This window comes from Sylvia atricapilla, chromosome 5 (assembly GCF_009819655.1).
Source record: "Sylvia atricapilla isolate bSylAtr1 chromosome 5, bSylAtr1.pri, whole genome shotgun sequence".
Classification (NCBI taxonomy): domain Eukaryota; kingdom Metazoa; phylum Chordata; class Aves; order Passeriformes; family Sylviidae; genus Sylvia; species Sylvia atricapilla.
Window position 1 is genome coordinate 17,221,600 of NC_089144.1, and position 21,327 is coordinate 17,242,926.

Here is a 21,327-nt window from a genome sequence, read left to right on the forward strand (position 1 = left end):
CTCTGACTATCTCCATTCACACATGCTCCTTGGCTCTAGGGTGGATTTCTGGAGCTCCACTTGCTGGACAAACTCATGGTGCACATGAAAGCTCACAGTGAGTGATCTCATCCTTGGATCACATAATGGAAACTGTTCCTCCACACTGCAAAAGGATTTCTCCAGGTCACCACTGTTTTGAAGCCCTCAGAGTGTGGATACTGCTTAACTGTGTTGTGAAAGCAGACAATTCCCTCCCTGTGCCAGTCCCTTATCCATGCAATTATCCCTTAGATGACATCACTGTAGATATTTTTAACACAGTGAAATGTGTGCTTTTCCAAGATGCATTTCAAATTATCAGTTTATCATACATGGCATTACTCTACTCACTAGAGTCAATTAGATCATTGCTATAAATCCAAAGCTTGACTGTTTGTTTTCTACTGCTCCTGTTTTGCTTTTCAGGGCAATCCGGATGGTTTGGTACCACTATGGCTTTGTATTTCTGTCTCTCATGTGACTAATAAATATGAAACTTGCTGTCAGGGCTGTAGTCAGGCCTTTAAGCTCTCCCAAACCCAAAACCGCAGTCATGAAAGCTCCCAGCAACTGAGCTTGGGTCTGGAAGCAATAGTGTTACCCATGTTTTCCCTAGATCCAGGTTTCTGCAGACCTCTGGAACAACCCCACAGTGTTAACCACAAAGCTACTTTGAAGTAATTTCCTTCACAATATTAAATATGAAATCAAGACTGGAAAGGGAAATCTAGAAGTTATTCAAAATCTTGGAACATTCATAAGAGCCTTGTAAGCAATACAAATACAAGCTTAAAACATACATGAGGTGTTTCATTCCAATTTCTAGCTGGTTAAGTGATTGCTCAGCTTTATCTGCTGCAAGCCAACTGTCAACCTACAAACAGATTATTGAAGGCAGCTCAAATAACCCAGTTTCACTCAAATAACCCAGATGTCATCTATTTGCCAGAGTGGTAAAATGGATCAGAATAATTTTGACTGCTCTCAGTGGTTGTATTCAGTTTACATTTAGATGTTTTCAGGTCATATCTTTATGGGCATTCAGTTTCACTTATCTATTTGATACTAAAACAGGGGGAACCCCCAGTTCAGTCAGCATATGCTTTCACTCACACACAGGAGGCAGAACTGATGCCTTGCAGCTGGCCAAGATTGCAGAACTCATTTCAAGTAACAAGGGCACAGATGACTCTTGGAAACCCTTTTCAGATAAATACATGGTTCCTTTTATTCATCTTCAAAACACTTTACCAAAAAAGACATTGGATAAAATTGCCTTTACACCATGACTAAGTATGTCCACTTCTGGCAAAGCGAGCTCTATACCCAGTCTCAGTCTTTTTTTATTAAAACAGTCCTTAACTTTTTGGGAGATATTAACCCACCCAATTCCACATTCTTTGCCCCCATATTTACTTTGTTTACAGGCACCTCCAGGTGTTTTAGCAGATATGTGTTAGTATTTCTGCTAAGGATTGCAAACTGCACTTCCCTATGATCCTGACACTGGGGATGGGCCCATCCCCTCCATTTAGTCAATTTAAGCCACTCTGGGCTTTCACTTTATAATTCACCTTTCCAAACAGCACACAATCTCCAGGAGGTTACAGTCAGAGAAATACTCTGCTAGAGGGAAAATTGAGGAAGAAATTTGGGGTAGTGCTCCACCACAGGTGTCCAAATCCCACTGCAAAGACAAGGAAAGCTCATGAGGGAGGAAACGGCAGAAAAAAGGTTCCCACATTTCTAACAGACATTAAGTCTTCCAAAATGTATGACAGCTGTGTATCATGAAGGAGGCATTCAAATTTGGTTTGTTTTGCTTTTTAAAGTATCACTTGATTAGTTCTCATGGTAAGTCAACCCCTGCAACTCCTGTCTGCCAGGACACACCTCTGTAATGCACTGTTAAAACAGTTACGAAAGTAGTGACATCTATGTGGATGCTACTGGTTAGTAAGGCTAGTGTGGCTTTTAGAAACATGCTTGAAATAACTCTTTTGCTGTTAATTATCCTCTGATTTTGACAAGGGAATGTTTATGAGCATTGTTTAGGTTGTCTATAGGATGCATGAGTCTTTCCTATCCCAGCAGCTTTATTGTCTGTAAAACTGAGGTGGTGTAAAATCTCATCGTTGCTTCTAAAAAGCTTTGCATTTAAGAACAGCTAATTATTGCCAAACTGGCTGATATGTGAGATATCTGATAAAAATTCTTTTGTTTCAGGAACAGTATTCCTAGCTCAGCTTGTGGCACTGTGTCATGAGAGTCCCTAATGAATCGGTCCCAAGATGTCACTAAGGAGACTCTGCTTTTTTGACAGCAGTGGCCATTTGTGGCTGTTAAAGAATCCAAAACATCTTGGAGGAAAATGATCATGCTGTCTTTTTTTGTTGTTTTGGTTTTGGTTTTTTGCTGTTGTTGGTATTTTTGTAGCTGTTCTTTCTAGCACTCCAGCAGTGCAGGGCAAATGATGTGAAGCATTGAACATCCTTACTCCCAGCATCAGTCTGCACTACACATACCCAAACAACAAAGTCTTTCCAGGAAAGGTGCAGTTACAGGACTAAGCCCTGCAACTGCAGACTGGGTTGTCAAACTGCATGCGCTGTGTTTTAGATCCATCCAACTGTCTCTTTTTTCAACCTCCCCCAAAGCAATGCCTACACTTAACAGCCCTTGGGTTTGAGACGTCTTAGCTGTATTAACAGACACCACCACTCAAACACCACATAGATTTGTTGGATGGTATAAAAGGACATGAAAACATCTATTTTTCTCCCACTTTAATGTGTATAGAAGATAAATGGTTGAGCATAAAGTATTGTACTTCTGAGTTCATTACCTTCTATTTAACACAGGCAAGAAATCTCTCAAAGTTATTACTAAATGATCATAGTTCTGTGTTGTCAGTTTGATCCCTGCAGGATGTGTCCATCTCAGAGAAAATGCCCTTGCAGGTGCACTGGCTGCCTCAGCAGAGAGGTCAGGGATTGAATGGGTGATGGAGTCTTCAGTATCTACACATCTCTGAAGGTAAATCCGAAGGGGGTCACATTAATGAAAATGCTGCTGTATGTATCTTACTGCTGAATAAAAGCACCATTTTCAGATGTTGTCAGTCTCCAGCCTGACAGAGATTTAAAATTCACATAATCTCTCTTTTAAAAGTGCATGTGTGAGTAGACTTTGAACTCCATTGTACCTTGCAATGAAATTTTATTTTTTAGAACTGAAAAGCAGGCAGGTGGTTATGAATGTGTCTGAAGATATTTCACCAGCCTGAAATGTAAATACTGTTGGGAAACATTTAGGAAAATAGAACATCTTAGTAGGAGCTGAAGCAACTTTTCATGAATTTATTTTAGTTTGGATCAGTATTCTGAGCTACAGAGATTATAATTTAGTAGAGAAGGTCTCATTGGGAGATGGGATTGATGGCGTTGAGGCAGCAGCCCTGTGAGTTGACAGGGATGCTAATATAGTCACGACAGAAGTTTAGAGAACAGATCAGAGCAGCTGGGTGGGCTGATAGAGAGGATCAGGGCAGCCCAGAGGAGCAGTAAGAGGATCCAAATAAGTGGATTAGTAGCATACCAAAGCACACATTACTTTTAGTTTTCAAACTCCCATTGATTTTCCAGCAAGTGCATTTCCCAATGTGTGGCAGGAGAAACGGAAGAGGATCAAGGCAGAATCAAGACACGGAGAGCAGGTCCCTGTGGCAAGCTGGAAACAGCGAGAGGCTGGGCTGGGGAGCACAGAGTAACATCCCCACATCAGGCTCAGTCAGGACTTGGAGGAGGATGGCTGCTGCCTGGGCTGCATCCCGCAGCCTCAAGGAGCTGTCTAAGGGTGTTAAATGCTTTTGTTCCTGCAGCTGATGCTGCATTCGTTTTCCATCCGTAGCTCCAGCGATTGCATCGCTGCACTCTTATGTCTGCCTTCAGCTGCTGTGGCTGAAGCGAACTGACACAAAAATGGAGGAGTGATTAGCAGCATGACCCTCTTGGAATGCTCTCTAGCAGGGGCTCGCTGGGCTGCTGGACCCTGAGCTGAGCTTGCTGCAATTTGTGCCTGCAGCATCCACCAGAACTGGGACTGCTGACTGCTGTGCTTGGGCTGGCATGATTGACACAGGCTCTGGGATGACCCAAAGCTCAAACGTGCCCTTTCTGAGGACACCAGCCTGACTTTACATTTCATCTCTTAGGCAGAGGTGGCAGTGATGCAAAGACACAACCAGACTAAAACTTCTAAGCACTATTACTTTTTATATAGCACAAAAGTTCAAATTTCTGGGCAAAATAACAAACCCTACTCACATTGTCCTCAGCTCCCATGAAGCACTTGGATTTTAAGGGCAAAATTAGTTCACCTCATGGTTTCTCCACGTTGCAGAGAAGCAGAGGATGTCGATGTATATGGGCAAATTTCTTTTATTCTCCCACATCCTCTTTCATAAAAAAGAGCATTGTTGAGACCTTTTCTTCTTCATCCTTCAACCACATCTGTTGCTTAGACACCTTGGTCTCCTATCCACTCCTCCCAGAATTCAAATCCAAGCGCTGGTTTGTCCTAGGGAAGACTTAATACCTTAATATCCAATTATCCCACAAGTACTGGATCAGAGTGGATGACCATCAAGCATTGACTCTTAGAATACAGTGCCCTTAGTCCAAGCTGTACATAAATTCACAGAGGGGAGGAAAAAATCCAACCTTACAGTCAAAAGGGGGTTTGCATTCTGATATGGAAATATACAGAGGGTTTGTGACACACAAAGAACACAAAGAACACTTTGTACATAGATTCAGTTATATTCTTCATTGTTGAAACAGTTCTGGAATGTTTTGGTCTTCCTGAGCTGGCAAAGAGATGAAAACATTGCTCTAGCCTTAATGCTTTTCCTTAAAATTTATGAGAAAGATTAACAAGCAGTAGAATGGACAAGAAGGCATTTCAAAACAGGGTTCAAAAGGAAAAGAGAGTAAGGACAGAGACATGAAATGTCAAGTACTGTGACTCGAATGGTAGAGGAGAAACTTAAGGAGAATTGGGAAACAAGTTAAACCACACTCCTGACTTCAGAATTCTTCAGGACATCCAGACACCTTCCCCTCTAATGACCCAGTCCTTGGATATGGCAGCCTGAGAAGCTGCTGAAAGGAAAGGTTTGTAGTGAGACAGCACAGCATAACGTGGCCTATTGTCAGCCTGGGGGCTAAGTACTGCCCACATGTCATATGACCACAAAACCACCACTGGAAACGCTACCACAAGTTTATAAAATCCTCAGTGCCATTCATTACATACAACTAACCAAAATAGCTCACCTATTAACCTGTCACCTCTGCAGCTCCTGGTCTCCAATTTACCTCTTCACCCTTCTCCTGCTTCCTAATACCACATGGAACCTGGTCAGGCTCCAAGATGAGTGGTAATCATGATGCTATTAATAAGACAGTCAGCAGCCTCTTCCCACTTCATACAGTCTCACATGAATTCCTTGACATTAGACTCCAAGCCTCAGATCAAATCACTGAGTTTATGAGACTTTCTCCAGTATACTTCTGCCAACTAGAAGGCTGAAAGGGTTCTTAGTACACTTATTTAATTCTCCTCAGCTCTAGGACTCTTTAGTAATCTTTGTCCTATTCTATCCTACTTCTGAATAATAAAATATTATCATGAACTGGGCACACACCTGGAAACAAAGAAAAAGTCTGGGACATCCTGTGTGAAAAGCACTGCTGCTGTTAATATTGAAATATTATTAGATTAATTATATTTAATCAGTTAGCTCATGATCTGAAATAAAAAAGAAAAGTATTTTACACACCAGAAAATTGTTGGCAAAATTACTACCAGAATGATATTTTAAAGTAACTTGAAGCATAATAAAATGTTAACTAAGAAATAATCAGGGATGATCATACTGACTTGGGACATGTTGCAAGATACAGCCCTTATTTAGTTGGCTAATTTCATGGCATTTTGAAAAACACATTACTCAGTTAATGGTTTGAGGAAATACTTTGAAACCATTCATTAATAGATGCAAAATGCTCAGAATTTTTCATATTTTCCCCAGAAAAAAAAAGGACCTATGGGTTCTTAATATGTAATAATAACAACATGACATCAAGATAGAAACTGAAATAAAAGATGAAATTAAAAGCTGTCTGCCCCCCAGAGCCAGTGTGCACTTTATCCTAAGTGACTCGGCTGCCACAGCAATGCAGCCAGTGACTATCCAGGGTGACACAAGGCAGCTATTCTAATGGGATAAAGAGGACTTTCATCTCTACATTTCTCCAGCTGGAATAATGCAATGGTGGCCTGTGACAAACGAGCAGATGATCCCAGTCCCAGTTTTAGGATGCCCACCCCAAAATGCCCAACAACAGGCTCACAGCTCCCTGTACATGGGAGCCTTTGAGTTTGTGTTGTTTTTTCAAAGTCTCAGCTGAGAAACACCAGCAATGCAGGACAGAAAACTGTTTCCAGCTACTGGATCCTCCTACGTGTTGTGTGGATAACTACAAGACTTTGACCTAAAGTCACCTTGTCCTAGTTTCTAATTCACTTTTATGCAGATGAGATGGCAGGATCAGGGCCGTGGTATCCACAGTGGCACATGCTTTCAGAAATGAAAGCTGCAAGATTTATTCATCTGAGTGACCACAATTAGGTTAGCTTGCAGGATCAGGCTTATTCTGCGTGGAAAGGATGGACCTCTCTAATCCACAAAAAGGAAAATGAGGAATATCGGTGAAAATGGGGATGTGCTATCTCTTGTTAGGGTTTTCATTACTGGAAACTGCATTGCCCAGACTGGAATGTCATTTAAAACCATGAGTGTCCCTTAAAGCAAAATATCAGCACAAGGAAGGAAGCACTAAAACCAGTAAGAGAGCAGCTGATAAAACACTGCCATCACTTTTTCATAAATTATACCCCAAAATGTTTTACAAAATTGAGTAACAGAGGAAAACAGAAAAGATTTTTGTAACACATTCCTTTGGCAAATGCAGGATAAAGCTCATCATGTGAGCTGAACTGTAAATGAGGGCCTTATGCTTTATAAAAATTCTCCTATTGTCCAGGAAGGATGAGAGTCAAGCACAACAGTTTCAGCAATGCTCTAAGTCCTGCAAATAAAGTTACTTAGCAGACAGGAATCAGCAGACTGTTTGGGCAGAAAAAAAAAAAAATCCTTTTGTAGGAAAAAATTTAGGCACACTGCTGTTGCATTTCAGACCTGACTTCACTGCACTGTACTAGAGATTAATTGGACCCACAAAATCCAGCAAACAGCATATGACATCCATCTACCTTTGCTGCTTCAGCATCCTCCCAAAAATATGTAATGCTGGATTTTAAATAGTACGTTAGCCCAGTTTCCTTTCACAAAGTCTTACAGAGAAATTTAGGAAAATTCCAAAAGTAGCATATTGATTGCCTCTGGGATTTTCCACTTAGCAATTTAATAGAAAATTACACCCCTACCCAATCTGTGAGGTTTCCATAACCTCCCTCGTGAATTTAATTTTCCATCATATAATAAATTTTACCATTAGGCATATTTTCTGATATTGCTTCACCATTAAGGCTATTTCCCAATTTTGCTTTTCAGAACCACGTGTACCCTCTGTGTGGTGTCTGGATGGCACCTTGCACTGAAGAATTCAGGTCTGGCTAAGTCTATGCACCCAGTTAGGATACAAATCACTACTGTTAGTATTCAATTTGCTTCCCTCCTGCTCATTTTATGTCATTATTCCGAGTGATAGGGTCGGTCAATATTGCTGAAGCTAACGGGATTCTCCTGGGTACTCTGAGGAGACCAAGGCAAGATCTGCATTTGCATCTGTTCAAGTAGGCGTATGCAAGTATCACATAGTCTTCTCCTTGTCACAACACAGTCTGACTACATGTAAAACACAAGATGATGATCGGAGCTGTGTTTGCAGTTATCAGTAGTCATAACTGTAAACGCCTGGGTCCTTTCTCCACAGGCAACAGGCAAAAGCACTCTCGGCTGTAAAAAAAAAACACTCCACCCTCAGTGAATTTACCACAGTGAGCGAACTGGAAGTGTGGCTGAAGGCGTCAAGTGGTGAATAAATCAAAGCACTAATTTCAGCTGTGTTTGGGCCAGCCGTATGGCTGCAGTGACCTCACGGTGACCGTCGGGAGGGCTGCCAGACGCCCTAAATCTCGCTCCTCTGGAAAGCCGAGACTCTCTTCCTCTCGCTAAGGCGATCCAGTTTTTGGCCGAGGGACCGTCTTCCCCTCGCTAAGGCGATTCGGGTTTGGCAGAGCTCAACATCCCTCAGCCCAGCTGGCGGCTCGGCGCTCTTCTCCAGGCCTCGGTCCATGACACCAGCGGACACATCGCTGCGATAATCCCTGTAAAACACGGCAACAAACAGGTGTTGCCATCAGCTCCTGAGGTTTACCCGCTTCCGCACGCCAACTTCAGCCCCCTCGCCGGCGGCCCCGGCCCGGCCGCGCTGAACACGAGGAGTTCCCCCCGCTCGGCCCCTGAGGGGCGGCGGGCCGCTCGGCGGGGGCCCGTGTGTGAGGCGCGCGGCGGGAGGGGGACACAAAATGGCGCTGCCCCTCAGCCCCTCGCCCTCAGCCCGCGGCGGGGCCGAGTGGCGGCGGGCCGGCCCCGGGGTGGCGGCGGCTCCCGGCCGGCGGAACCGCCGCCTTCCTTCCCCCAGCAGGTGGCACCGGGGTCCCGGCGCCGGCGGCGAAGCCATTGCGGGCCGCCCTTCGCCGCCGGGCCGCGGCCGCGCAGCCGGCGGGGGGGAAGGCGGCGGCATCGCCCCCGCGGGGCTCCCCCCGCCGCACCCCGCTTTCCCTCAAAGTTCGGGGCGGGAGCGGGGGGGAGACCGGAGCCAACTTGTCCCGGATCCCTTTATTCGCCGCCGGAGCCGCCGTCTCTCCCAACCCCCGCGTGTATTGCTGATCGGAGGGACGGAGCTCGGTCCTGTGTCCGCCCCGCTCCTTCCTGCCCGCACCATGGAGTTCGCCCAGAGGAAGAGGAGCAGGAAATCCCAAAGCTTTAAACTGGTCAACGAAGGTAAGGCAGGGGCGGCCGGGCTTTGTTCGCTGGCCGTGGGCAGCCCCGACTTTTGCCCCGGGGGGAGCGGGGCGTTATGAAACGCCGGCGCCCCCGGGCCGCCGCTCCCTCCCGGCTCTGTTATTGAACTCCGCAATCCTCTGCCTGAACTCCCCGAAATCATTGCACGCCTTTCTTTCTTTCTTTTTGATTTTATTTCTTTCACCCCCTTCCCGTTTCCTCTTTTATTTTTTTTTAATTATTTTTTGTATGTGTGTTACGTGTTTTTTCAAAACCACCACCTCAAGCCTCCCCCCACCACCACCTCAGGTGGACGTGTTGTTTTTTTCCAAGCAGACCTTGCACAAAATAAAGTTGGATCGTGTTTCTTGGTAAATCCTGCTTGGGCGGGGGGGAGAAAAGGTAAAATCGGGAAGCGAGCAAAAAATAATGACACTTGAGCAGCGACAGACCTCCTTAGTATTCAACTCTTGTGGATTTATTGTATTTGGGGTGGTTTTTTTCCTCTCTTCGGCTGTGTACATCCGCGTATTTCAAAGAAAAGCTGAATCGAGATTGCTTTATTAAAAATCCACGCAGGTAATTAATTGTACGTGGGCAGGGGAGAGCCGCTGGCGTGTAACTTGTTCGCTCGGGGTGTGTTTGCTTTTGGAGAAGAGGATATTTTAAAAGGGATCGTGAGGGGAGAAATATTTGGATTCATGTCGGGCAAGAAGCACAGCTCTGTGTTTCAGTCTTGTTGTTGTTGTTTTCTTTAATTAAAGGGGAAAAAAGATACAGCCGCTGGTAGGCATTTTAACAGGTGGACTTCCCACCCCAGGGGATTTATTTTGGTTGGGGATTTATCCCTTCTCTGGCCGATGAGATGTTTCTGCCCTGGTGGATTTGAGTCGAGATCGTTTCTCCTTTTGTGTTCCCAAGTATTGGACGGGAGTATCTCCATGAAACGCTGTGTGTGTCCTGCATGCCAAGTTCAAAGCAGGTGACTGCTTGGGTGTAATGTCACACTGGTGAAAAGGGGGACACACACACGAGTGTCAAGACTTGATGTCTGGGGAATGCTCTGCAAAATTATGTTCGATGCGAAGAAATTCAAAGATGGAAAAAAACCTCACTTCGTGAGAATAGTAAATAACGATTGCTGTATCGTGGCAGGGGGGGTATGGAGCATCACGCGTGGTCCCTGTTAAAACTAGAGGTGCAGGGACCTGTCAGACGTGTCTGAAATGCATTGGAGGTCTGTATCCATTAGCAAATCTATCAAGAGTGTAATTTTTACAGAGAACAGGTTTGGTTTGTGGGGTTCTGGTACTGAACATGCTCCCAACTTGGAGGCAGAGTTAGTGCACGACTGGGCTGGAGCATGGAGGTGGTCAAATCAAAATGTGGTAAAACAAAACTGAAATTTTGCTTTGTTTCTTTCTGTCCTAATGGACCTGTAAAGAGAGTGTGTGCCAGAAATAGGTGCCTGTTTTGCCGATCTCGCTTGCCGCTTCTTACAGGTTTAGACATGCCTCCGTGTATGAGACAATCTGTTTAACCTTATTTCAGTAGGTAAATCCAGTTATGATGGTACATTATAATATTTTATGTGGGGTCTCTTTGTGGATGTAGAAAGTTAAATAGAAAACTACACTAAAAGCATATCCTGGAGAGAAAATTGTCTTTGTACTTTGAGAATAGAGGAGATAAAAGTCATGTTTTGTGTGTGAGTCTGCACTCTCATACTCTTTTCTATCACAGTTGATTAGAAAGATAATTATGGTATCTCAATAGTTGTCTCTTGTAATTGGCCTTTGCCTCTTGCAGGAGTTATTCTGTAATGTCACAGTTTACTGTTTACTGTTGTGAAATTGCTATGGTTTTCCAGTGCCTGGACTGTGACATCCAAGGCAGAAGAAGGAAACCAAAGAGAAAAGGCTATGCTGTATGAGCTGGTTGGTGACATACCACGAGCTATTGATGTGTGCCTGTACAATACTTACTCTGTCCCAAAAATAACTTCACAACACCTTATCACAATGATCAGTAATGACCAAAACAAGAGAAAATCCATTTCTGTGCTAAAGCAAACCCACCTCTGGGGTGAAATCTGGTGACTTTAATGCCGTAGCTGCAGACCAGAAGAATAGTATGACTAGCTGGATATGCACGGATGTGCTAGAGAAGAAACCACATGTATTCTGTATATCTGACGACCATGAGTCCATAAGTCAGTTAAGTCCTGGTTTCCACGTACTTGCTCCCACAGATCTTTAAATGTCCTTAAGAGGATGAAGGTGCCATCAGGTGCCCACCAAGCCACTTCATCACACCTTGTGCTCAACAGTGATCATGGAAGGAAGCACAAATCCTGCCAGTTTAGTCTTATGAAAGAAGCTTTTTTACTTCCTCAATGTCATATCTCTAATTTCACCTTTACCCATTTCACTGGCTGGGTGTGCTTGGGAAGCAGAGGAACCCTTTATGTATTACCTCACTGCTGACCTCTCCAGTTCTGTGGTGTGCTTGTTTTCCCCTTATTTTTCTCCAGGCCCTTCTCATTCTATTGCGTTGCTGTGTTAGGCTGGATTTTAGTTTACATACTGGGTTGTTCCTCCTCTCGTGCCTTCGAGACAGTCGTGCTGTACAAACAAACAGCACGCAACAAAAAAAGTGACTTCCAGGAGGCTTTTCCAATCCTGTGGCTGTTTGGTCAGAGGTGCAGGTGTGCTGCTTGTGGGAGAAGGAGCTGCTTATGCTGCCCTCCACTTGTGTTACACCTTTGAAGTGAATCCCCCAAAGTCCCTTCCATGAGTTAATCTCTGCCTCGCTTTTTGTGAGGCAAGTAAACATAAAACCAGTTTATGGAGGGAGTAGCTGAGAGCATTGGGAGCTGGGAGGACATGGAAGGAGTGAGGTGGGGAGGTGGCTCTTCCAGGACACTGAATATATTGTTCAGTTTTGAGCAATTTGCCGAGGGACAGAGTGTGTGCCAGGAACAGAGTCAGAAATAGCATCCAGGAGAGCGGCCTTTAGACGCTTCCTTTTTCCTTGGACTTACTATTCCTTCTGTGCACACATGTAAACAAAGCTCTGGTTTTAGTGAACACCTGCCTAGGGTTACAACAGAGACCTTCACAGCAAAATAGTCTCTTATTTAAAATAGAAACAGTGGTGATTTTTTTTTTTTTAAATATCTTGTAACATCTCTGTAAATGAGATGCCAGTGCTAATTCTTCAGGTCATCACGGGCATTAATTTCTATAGGTGAATATCCCAAGGTGTCCCTGATCATCCTTTCTTCAGAATTGGGAGGCCAGTGACATCAGTATGAGTCAGGACAGCTGAGCAATACAGCCCTAATGTACATTGCTGAATCCTTACTGAGGTGAAGTTTGAAAGTTTGCCTTGGTCTCTGGGAAGGTAAAGTTTTCATTATAAATCTGCTTTCCTTCTGTAAAGCAAGAAGCCAGATAATTGGCATCTGGTGGGATAATTTGCTGTGAAAATGAACACAGTAATTTAGGGCAGGCATAGCTATTCCCTAAAATCTGTGAAATATTTGAGCTGAGTCTCTGCAGTGTGAGCAAAGGTTTTTTAGGAGGTGCTGATACAGAGCACATTTTCTGTGGTTAATTTGATGTACATGAAATAAACTGCAGATATATTGATAAATTGTGTAGTAAAACTGTAGCAATGTGTTCAGTGTTCATTTTTTCCAGATCACTTGAGTTCTAATTTTTTTTATCGTTTTTCATTCCAGATTACCATCATGAGATATATAAGATCTCTGACTACAGCAATGATGTTAATGGGGAGACCAAAGAAACACAACCAGTTTTTTTAGGTATGTGCTTGTGTTGATTAATTTTCGAGCAACATTGCGTGGCCATTTGCAATTAGGGAGGAAAAACCTCTGTGCAAGCACAGAAAGCGCCTGCCATTGTTTAATATGACGTTCTTTTCAAGACCCTTTTATTCTATGAATTGCCAGTATATCCTTTATTAACACTGCTAAAAGTTGTAATTTCAGACATAAATGTTTATTAGTGTCTACACACAGTGCTAATTATCACTCACTCAGAGAGCCAGATGCTGACTCTGCAGTTTTGCAGCTCTGTGCTCACCCCATTTACATTGCATATTCCCTGGCATGCTTCACTGGCAATAGTTTGTGTAATTGGGGTATTACATCTTTGACATCTGGATAACAGAAATTCAATTTCCAGGAAGCTGCTATTTGTTTGGTTTTGCTTCTGCCTTGGGTGGGATAGAGGATTAATGTGCTGTCTTAATGTAATGTCCTTTCACCTCTGGAGCTTGCCTGCTAATCCTGCCATGGCAAAATTAAATTAAATCAACAGTTAAAAATGTGTAAAGAAAATAGAGAAGTAATAGAGAGTCTGCAGCATGATATGTATTACAGCATATCAGTGACTGGCTATCAGTGGACCTTTACCTTTCTTGTGTGCTTTTTATCCTGTATAACTCTTCAGCTGCAGAGTGCTTCTTTCTTTACTGCTTCTATCCCCTTCCAGTTGTGTCCAGGACCTCACCTGAATAAAGCATGGCAAAGATCTGGGAGGCTAAATTCAAAGAAGGAGGGGCCAGTTTTTTGAGCTGTATAAAGCAAGCTTGTGAACACTTTGTTCAGGCTTTGGAGAAAGCAGATGCCTTTGCAGCAAGAAATTTGGGGATGTCTGCCTCTCCTTTTCAGCACCAGGAGTCTAAACATTTTTGTGGGGTGATTTAAGGTTTTTGCAGTCTGTGTGTGTTGCCCCTCAGAGCTGGTGAGAAGCACTGGGATGTGGGAATTGGCACCTGAAGTTAATCTGCATGCAAAATGCTTTTGTCTCCTAAATTCATAATGCCACATCCTCTTCTGCAGGTCAGCAGCAAATGGGAGAGAATAGGAGGACGTGTTAAAAGAGGGGTGGGAGCTGCCTTGAATTCCCTTCTCAGCTTCTCACCATTAGGATTTTGAGCAAGTGTTGCTTCCCAACGCCCATTTTCCAGGGAGAAGCAAAGGCAGCTGCTGTGCTTTGTGTTTGGATTTTGTGTTCTGTAAGCACTTTTGGTGAACTCTGATAAACCTGATGGAGTGAGCTCCATCAGAGGTTTACTTGAAATGCCTTTTCTTCCAATTCTAAGTTATGATAAAGCTTCTGCAAGAATTAGGCATCAGCCAGGGTGCTCTAAGAATGTGCAGAAGTCTGTGCTTTGACATTTGTGCTGTGAGTCAGACCAACTGATCTTGATTTTGGCTTGGTTGTGTTGTCCTTAGGTTTGTTTGGGTTTTTCTTTTTTAGTATGTCCAGCTTTTCGTTGTGGCTGAAGGTGCTCTGGCATTTAAGCGCCTCAAGTTTGCCTATTTCAAGAGTCAGTCAGAATTTAACCTTTAAGAATGTGAATCCTATCAAGGATCTTCCTTATCAGGTATAGTCAGGGTATAATCGCTGCTTCACTTGATTTCACTGTTTTATGCCAAAATTTATCTCAGAAGGATGTTTATTCTAACTTGTTGGTTTAGAGTCGAGTTTGTTCTCCTGTCTAAGTGATCCATGGGATCAGCAGTTGAAACCTCAGTGTGATGCAGCCTTTAGTATGGAATGGATGCTGTGATAGAGCATTGAAACTATTACCTTTAGGTAAGGTAAAATGTTAGTGGCAGTCTATAAATGAGTGAAGATTTAGCAGGAACGGGATTTGGAAATGCCTTTGCACAGCTGAGCATGGTGAACTCAAAACTGGTCTTGAGAAGAAGAGAGTGCTAGGGTAAATGAGTGAATCGAAAGAATCCAGTTTGTTTAATGTACAGATAAATTAAGGATGAAATTCAAGAAAGACCTGATGAACCTAGATGGTCTTTTTTTACACCAGCACAGATGGGCAAAATACAGCTTTGTGTAAATGTGGGCTGTAAATTGGAGGAAGATTCAGTGCAATTAAAGGAACACTGTACTGGACATCCCCTGTGATGGTTGCAATGGTGTAGAGTCCAACTGCTGTCTGAATAGAGCTTGGGAAGTTTCCTCATGTGGTGCAGTGTGGGAAGTCGGAGATGTGGTGGCTTGTCCTCTCCCCCAGTCCTTTCTTCTGATAAGGTGATGAACAAGAACTCACATCTCTCTGGATGAAGGACACTCTAACCACGGTCTACAAAATTGCAGGGGAATGTGGAATCTAACCACTATATTTTGTGGGTGAGAACTAGCATGTCTTTTGTTTTGAAGGAAAGAGCTTAGTTATCTGCTACCAGGAGAGGCTGCTCAGCCTGAGAAGGAGGAGGCAGCCCAGAGTGAAATGCTTAAACCTCAAACATGGATGAGATTTAAAACAGACCTGACTTCAGCTTTTTCAGTAAAGTCACAGGGCTGCTAGTCCAGGCTTGGTATTACAAGCCCTAAAAGGGACGGTGTACTCCTGTGTCTTGTGGACAGTGATGATTAAACTTACACCATCTATTAAATAAAAATCTCTCACATACACCATATTGGAGTTTTTTTCAGTCTTAATATTTTATTACCATCACAAAAACATGGAAATATAGTATACGTCCAGACTGAGTGTTTTTACAATGCTTTCAACTTGAAATTCAGGCTCTCTGTTTGAAAGGTTAATGCAGAAAACTAATTATATTATCCTGGTAATCAAATGTGTGATGAGACATTTGTCTGTGTAATTAACAGTGAAGAACTTTTATAGTTTCATAAAATTGCATGCTATGCACAGTGTGCTTGGAGCATTTGTTTTGAAGAGATGTCCAAAACAGAGATGTTTATGACTGATATAAAGTGGAACTGAAATGTACTGTAATGCAGGTGTCTGTGCATTTTACAGCATTTGGCTTTGTTGAAATGGAAGGCAGCAGATTAATAACTTCGCTGTGTCATGGTAAAAATAAATAATGTGTTCTTGGAGCAGGAGAGCAATGCATAAGTTACTCACTAATTTCAAGAATTTATTCTGTCCCAGAAATAATATCCTTTGCAATTTATTCACAGAGAAAAAGTTGACTTAACAAGTAACTTCACAGACTTGTGCTACTGTTAATAGGATTATATCCCAAGTCTGGTGCTGCAGTAGTGGCTTCTGTAATTAAGACTGCGTAAAAGTTTATTTTATGTATCTGTGTTCTAATGATCTAACTTTGTAAAGTATTTCCCTTTGGGGCTAAAGCATGATCTTGGCCTGGGATATTTCCAAGAACTGGGGGAAGTTGTTGCATATCTATTATTACTTTTTTAATTATACGACCCCATTAATATATAGTTTTATTGAACAGCTGCTCACCTGTCCTTTCCCGAGTGATTTAGCTGGCACAGTGTGGCATGAAAGTGTGTAACTTTGGCTTCTGTAGCCTCTCCTGTTGTGTGTTTTTAAACTGTTTCACCAGGCTCTTCCGAAGACTTGTTTTGTTTGTGGTGGGAGTGGTTCCTGGGCCACCTGGTGTGACCCAGTTTCCAGGGAAATAATCCCCAAATCCTGAATGGTCTCAGGGTCTAATTCTGGGTTTGATTCTGCAAATTTCTTTGCTTACATTAGTGTTTGTGGGGCTTAATAACTTTGTTTGTCTCATGATAGGCAGGGTTATTAAACCATGTGTTTATGTGCTTGCTTTGGGAGTAAGAGGTGTGATTTGAAGGTGATCCAGTTTTCCTGTGTATCTAATCCTAGTGCTTTGTGTGGCAACATGAACAGAGGAAAGTGCTTTGAGGTGATGTTTTAGAGCATTGCTAAAATGCCTCACCTTAACACAGCTTCAATTTCCCCACTAGTATAATAAACTAATGTCTGTTACTTTAGCAGAGTCCAGTTCTCCAGCTCATAACTCGTGTTGTTTGTGTGGCCCTCTGACACCGTTCACGACCACTGCCCTCCCCGCTGACTTGGGGTTTGGTTTTTAATTTGTAAAGGGTGTTGCTGCCTATGTTCTTTCTTCAGTGTAGACTCTTACACAGCAAGGACCCAGGATTGCTTTTGTAGAAAACGTGTGCTCACCCCATCAGTTTAGTTCCACGGATGACCAATTCCAGTTATGCACAGAGAAGTCACAGTCAGATTCCACGTGACTTAGGAGACCTTTGCTCTGATAAGGAATCCTGCACATGGATCCTCTGTTTTCTGTATGCTGACCTCCACAACTTTCTGTTTCAGGACAACTTGTAGTACAAGATGACAAAAAAAACCCCTTGATTTTTGAAAATTATGATTTGATGTAGGTATAGTTCTTGCCAAAAAGGGATGCTGAGCTTCCTTCTAGGATAAGTGTCTCTGAAGGAAATATCTGAACACAGTGTGGCATTCCAAAAGGTGTTTTGGTGGGTTCAGCCTGGCTGAGCAGTGGAGATGTGTGCCCTGTGTGCACATGCTTCCCGATTCCTTGAGCTGCTCTGAATCAGCCCTTACAGTCTTCAAACGCAGCAGGCGAGGTTTGCTGGCCCCTTTCCAGAGAAGGCAGCATTCAAGTGGCATCTAATAAATTGCAGTTTAATATGCTTAATTATATAACCCTTTGCACTTATTTATTTTTGTTGTTGTTGAGCTTTCACACCATATGCTTCAACTTCCGCTTTTTCTCACCTCTGAAGCCTTGTTTCCATACAAACCAGGCTCATGTTGTCAGCTCACATGTGCTTGTCTGTCACTGCCATTCCTACCCTCACAACAGCTCCACCAATTTCAGCCTTAGTTGGACACAAAGGTGGAAATCTGAGATAAAAGTAACTTCAGTAAGCAGCCTGATCCAGGAAAAAGCCCTGTTTGTAGGGTCAAGAAAGAAAGAAGTTCCATGGGTGTTTTGTCTCTCCAAAAAAAACCCATTAAATTAAACTATAATTAAAAGAAAAACTGTATTTTAAAAGTCAGCTTGTGAATATTTCCCCAAACATATGAAAAACATAAATGTTAGAAATAGAGAAAGTAATTGCAAAATACTGTACAAAAATATGATGGTTATTTGGTTTTGTGAGTCAAAGGAAGGAAATATCAAATACAGACTATTGTCCAACCTTAATTCTGTTCACCCATTTATACACTTTAAAATAATACAAACATGGTTACCACTTCTCTGATACTGGGATAAAATAAATGCTTGAACATATCAATGTGATTGCATACCATTTTATAATTGTTTGCAGTGCTATGATAGTTGATAAACTGTTCAGGAAAAGTATAACAACGTGTTTGTAGGCAATGTGATATATTGAGTTTAAGAAATATAATAGCAGAAAGATGAACAGGCATATAGGAGCAAAGACTGTGATAAATGAATTATCATTAATGTGTTGTTAACTGGAGTTGTTTACAGGCCTGGCCTATTGCTTCAGACAGCTGCACACGTAGCAGGTGGGTGCTACTGCACCCTGGAGCAGTTCTGGTTTACATTTGTTCCTTTGCAGCTTTCAAAGCAGGAAGTTTTTATGTTGTACACTTTCAGTAAGGAAATAGATTGAAAGGAATTTTGAGGAAATTACTTTATTATGATTGTGTAGCATTTATTAAAGGGCTTTGGTTTGTGCTGTTTCGTTTTGCTTTTGTTTTATAAGATTACAGTCAGGTCATGCAGGAAAAAAACCAGGTTGTTTCTAAGGTGCCATCGTGGAAACAACTATAATAGTAGTTATTAAAAATTGTTAGTATGTTTTTGTTATGACAATCGACATTTCTATATACAAGTGACTAAATAGGGCTCTAACTTGCCATGCTTCTATTTTGAGTAGCATTTTGTAAGTGCCTTAGTGTTTTGCAAGTAACTTCAATGGTTTAAGATGAGACCCAGGGTTTTACATGGGGTGTCCAAATGGCAAATCCTGTAGGCAGCCTTCTGAAGCATCCCCATCTCCTTGGAAGTGGTGAGGAGCTCTGGTATGTGTACAGAGAGAGGCTGAAGTATGCACTGCTCTCTTCAGGCCTCAGCATCTATCTTGGAAAGCTTTGTACAGATAGATAATGCAGATTTCTATGCAATTTTTTTTCCCAGTGCTTCATGATTCTATTTAGCATTCAAAAGAAGGCTGGCTCTTCCACAGGACACACTAATTTGAGTTGTTGTGTTTTCTCTCTGCCCCATCTACTTTTTTTTCATTTTTAAGTTACATGGTTATAGTCTGTGAAAAGTATCAGCAGTGGAATAACTAATAGCAAAATGCTGTCCTTGGGCTCTACAGCTAATAGCCAAATGAGATAACCAGGGAGCAAGAAGTTAAGTCTGTTACTGGTGTTGCACCCATCTGCAGATTCAGATGGTGTAACATCATCTGCTCTCCACTCCTGTGGGGAGGATGCTGCTGTTGCTGGTCAGGTATAAACTGAAAGCTGAAAAAAAGGCATGACTGGGAGAGGAGGGGTGTTAGCTTGCACTGAAGGCTAAGTCAGGCTTATATAGCCTGTAGGTTTTCAATGCCCTTTCTTGCAAAAGGGAAGACATATTTTAAAAACAAAACAAAAACCAAAAAACCAAACAGAAAAATCCCTGAAAAAAATCCCAAAACCCAAATTCCAACAGGCAAGTTTACAAAGGGCAGATATCCCTGTTTAAGTAAGGATCTACCTAAACAAAAAGGTAAGTTTATGCAGAATGCAAGTTCAGGGTTTATTCTAACATAAATGTAGGGTTTTTTCTATCTGGAGTTAAGTATGCTCATGTCACTGTATAGGAAGACTTCTATATAAAGGAACAAGGGAACAGAATCAAGAGCTGAATAAGCTCAATTAACATTAATATTTTATGTAATTGGGTAATGGAAATTTAATCTTTCTAACAACATGTCACCCGACCAGACACGTAGCACAGTCCCTGCACCCTGCCAGGAGGAGGTGGGTGGGCAGCTGTTTTGATACTCACATACATTTTTGCCATCGAGTATAAATCCCAATTGCCAACTTCAACCTCCCAGGGTAGACAGGAAGAGATTGCTCCGGGCTCTCTTGTGGTGGGAGCATTTGGAGCTGGGATATGGGCAGGTACAGCCATGTAGTATCTCAGTAACTGGAGTCCAGTGCTACTCTGCAGCATTTCGAGGTTGGGAACTGCAAACAATCAACCCCTGGTTGGGTTGAGGCCAAAAAGTGTCATTTTAAAGGAATTGGTGCTGTTACTGTTAATTAAATCACACCCGCACACATAAATCTGCAGGCAAACTAACAAAATAAACACAGTGCAGAACTTCCTTGCAGAGGGGTTTTCTCACTGCTTTAGCTGGAGTGGAAACGGTGCTGGAGTGTTGCTTTACGGGGTTGGCAAATATTTTTCTAAGTTTGGACTCGAAGCTTTCTTGCGAGCCGCCCACTCTCCTCGCTGGATCGGGGTGGGCTGGAGCCAGCTGGCACCGGCCCAGGGAACCGGTGCGCCAGGTCAGGCAGGAGATGCTGGGATCCAGCAGAGGCTGGAGCACATAGTTCAGCTCCTCTCCCCTTCTGCTCATTCTCCTCCCAGAACAAAACCTCCCTTTTTTGGGTGTTCAGTGTCCCTGAGTACACCATGCTTGCAGCAGTCCCCAACCACGTTGAGCTTGGTCTGTGTTGGGGAGGGGTTTGCTGCTCTTTTAGCTGTCTGCTAGGCAGCTGAATAGTGCCATTGACTTGATAAAATTGTTCACATGCCTAGCATTTAGCACACTTTCAAGTACCTTGTTGAACCAGAGACGGCACACCTTGCATCTTGGATTTTTGGAGAGTAGGTTGTTTTTTTTTCTTCTGAAGTTTCCTTTGTACAGTTGTTTTGTCAAAAATGGGTTTATTTTGGGAAGCACAAATATAAATTGAATAGAGGATACCAGGCATTATTGTATTAAGTATTCTATAAAAGAAGGTTGATTCATCAGTTTCTAGATCTTACTTATGACATTTGCTTAGGATATTTGATTTTTCTATTACCAGTAAGAAAACCAGAAGCTTCTTTCTTCAGAAAGGGCAATGAACACTTCCCTATTACTCATAAAATGTAATGTATGGTATAACAAGCAAAGTAGCTACTATCTGCCCAAAACACATCTATTCATTGTGCAATCAGCAGTTTCATATGTAAAATTAATACTTAAACGGTGCCAGGAGTATTAAGTATGTAACTTTTATTATTTAAATGCCCTGAATTTATTTGGAACAGTCACTTTTTTTGTATATATTTTCATTTTCTTTTTAGAACCTACATTTTTAAGACACTCAGCAATTCAGCTATCTGCAGTTACACACATATTAGCTACTGTTAAATTTATTCCTGTATAATCCAG

General features: G+C 42.5%; 1 protein-coding gene and 1 long non-coding RNA gene across 4 annotated transcripts in view; both read left to right on the forward strand.

Annotated features, from left to right (window-relative positions):
• The first annotated feature begins 1,290 nt into the window (after window positions 1-1,290).
• LOC136361103 (uncharacterized) lies at window positions 1,291-5,898 on the forward strand. Its single transcript, XR_010743569.1, has 3 exons — window positions 1,291-1,875; window positions 2,935-3,057; window positions 3,666-5,898. It is a non-coding gene; the product is annotated as an uncharacterized lncRNA (long non-coding RNA).
• A 2,708-nt stretch (window positions 5,899-8,606) lies between these two features.
• BEND7 (BEN domain containing 7) overlaps window positions 8,607-21,327 on the forward strand; it is a 46,547-nt gene continuing 33,826 nt past the window's right edge. The window contains exons 1-2 of one of the 3 annotated variants that reach the window (XM_066318806.1): window positions 8,607-9,115; window positions 12,861-12,944. In XM_066318806.1, the coding sequence (XP_066174903.1) occupies window positions 8,638-9,115; window positions 12,861-12,944 (562 nt within the window). In that variant the 5' untranslated portion in view covers window positions 8,607-8,637. The remainder of the gene's footprint in view (window positions 9,116-12,860; window positions 12,945-21,327) is intronic. The other 2 variants (XM_066318805.1, XM_066318807.1) reach the window with 2 other exon arrangements.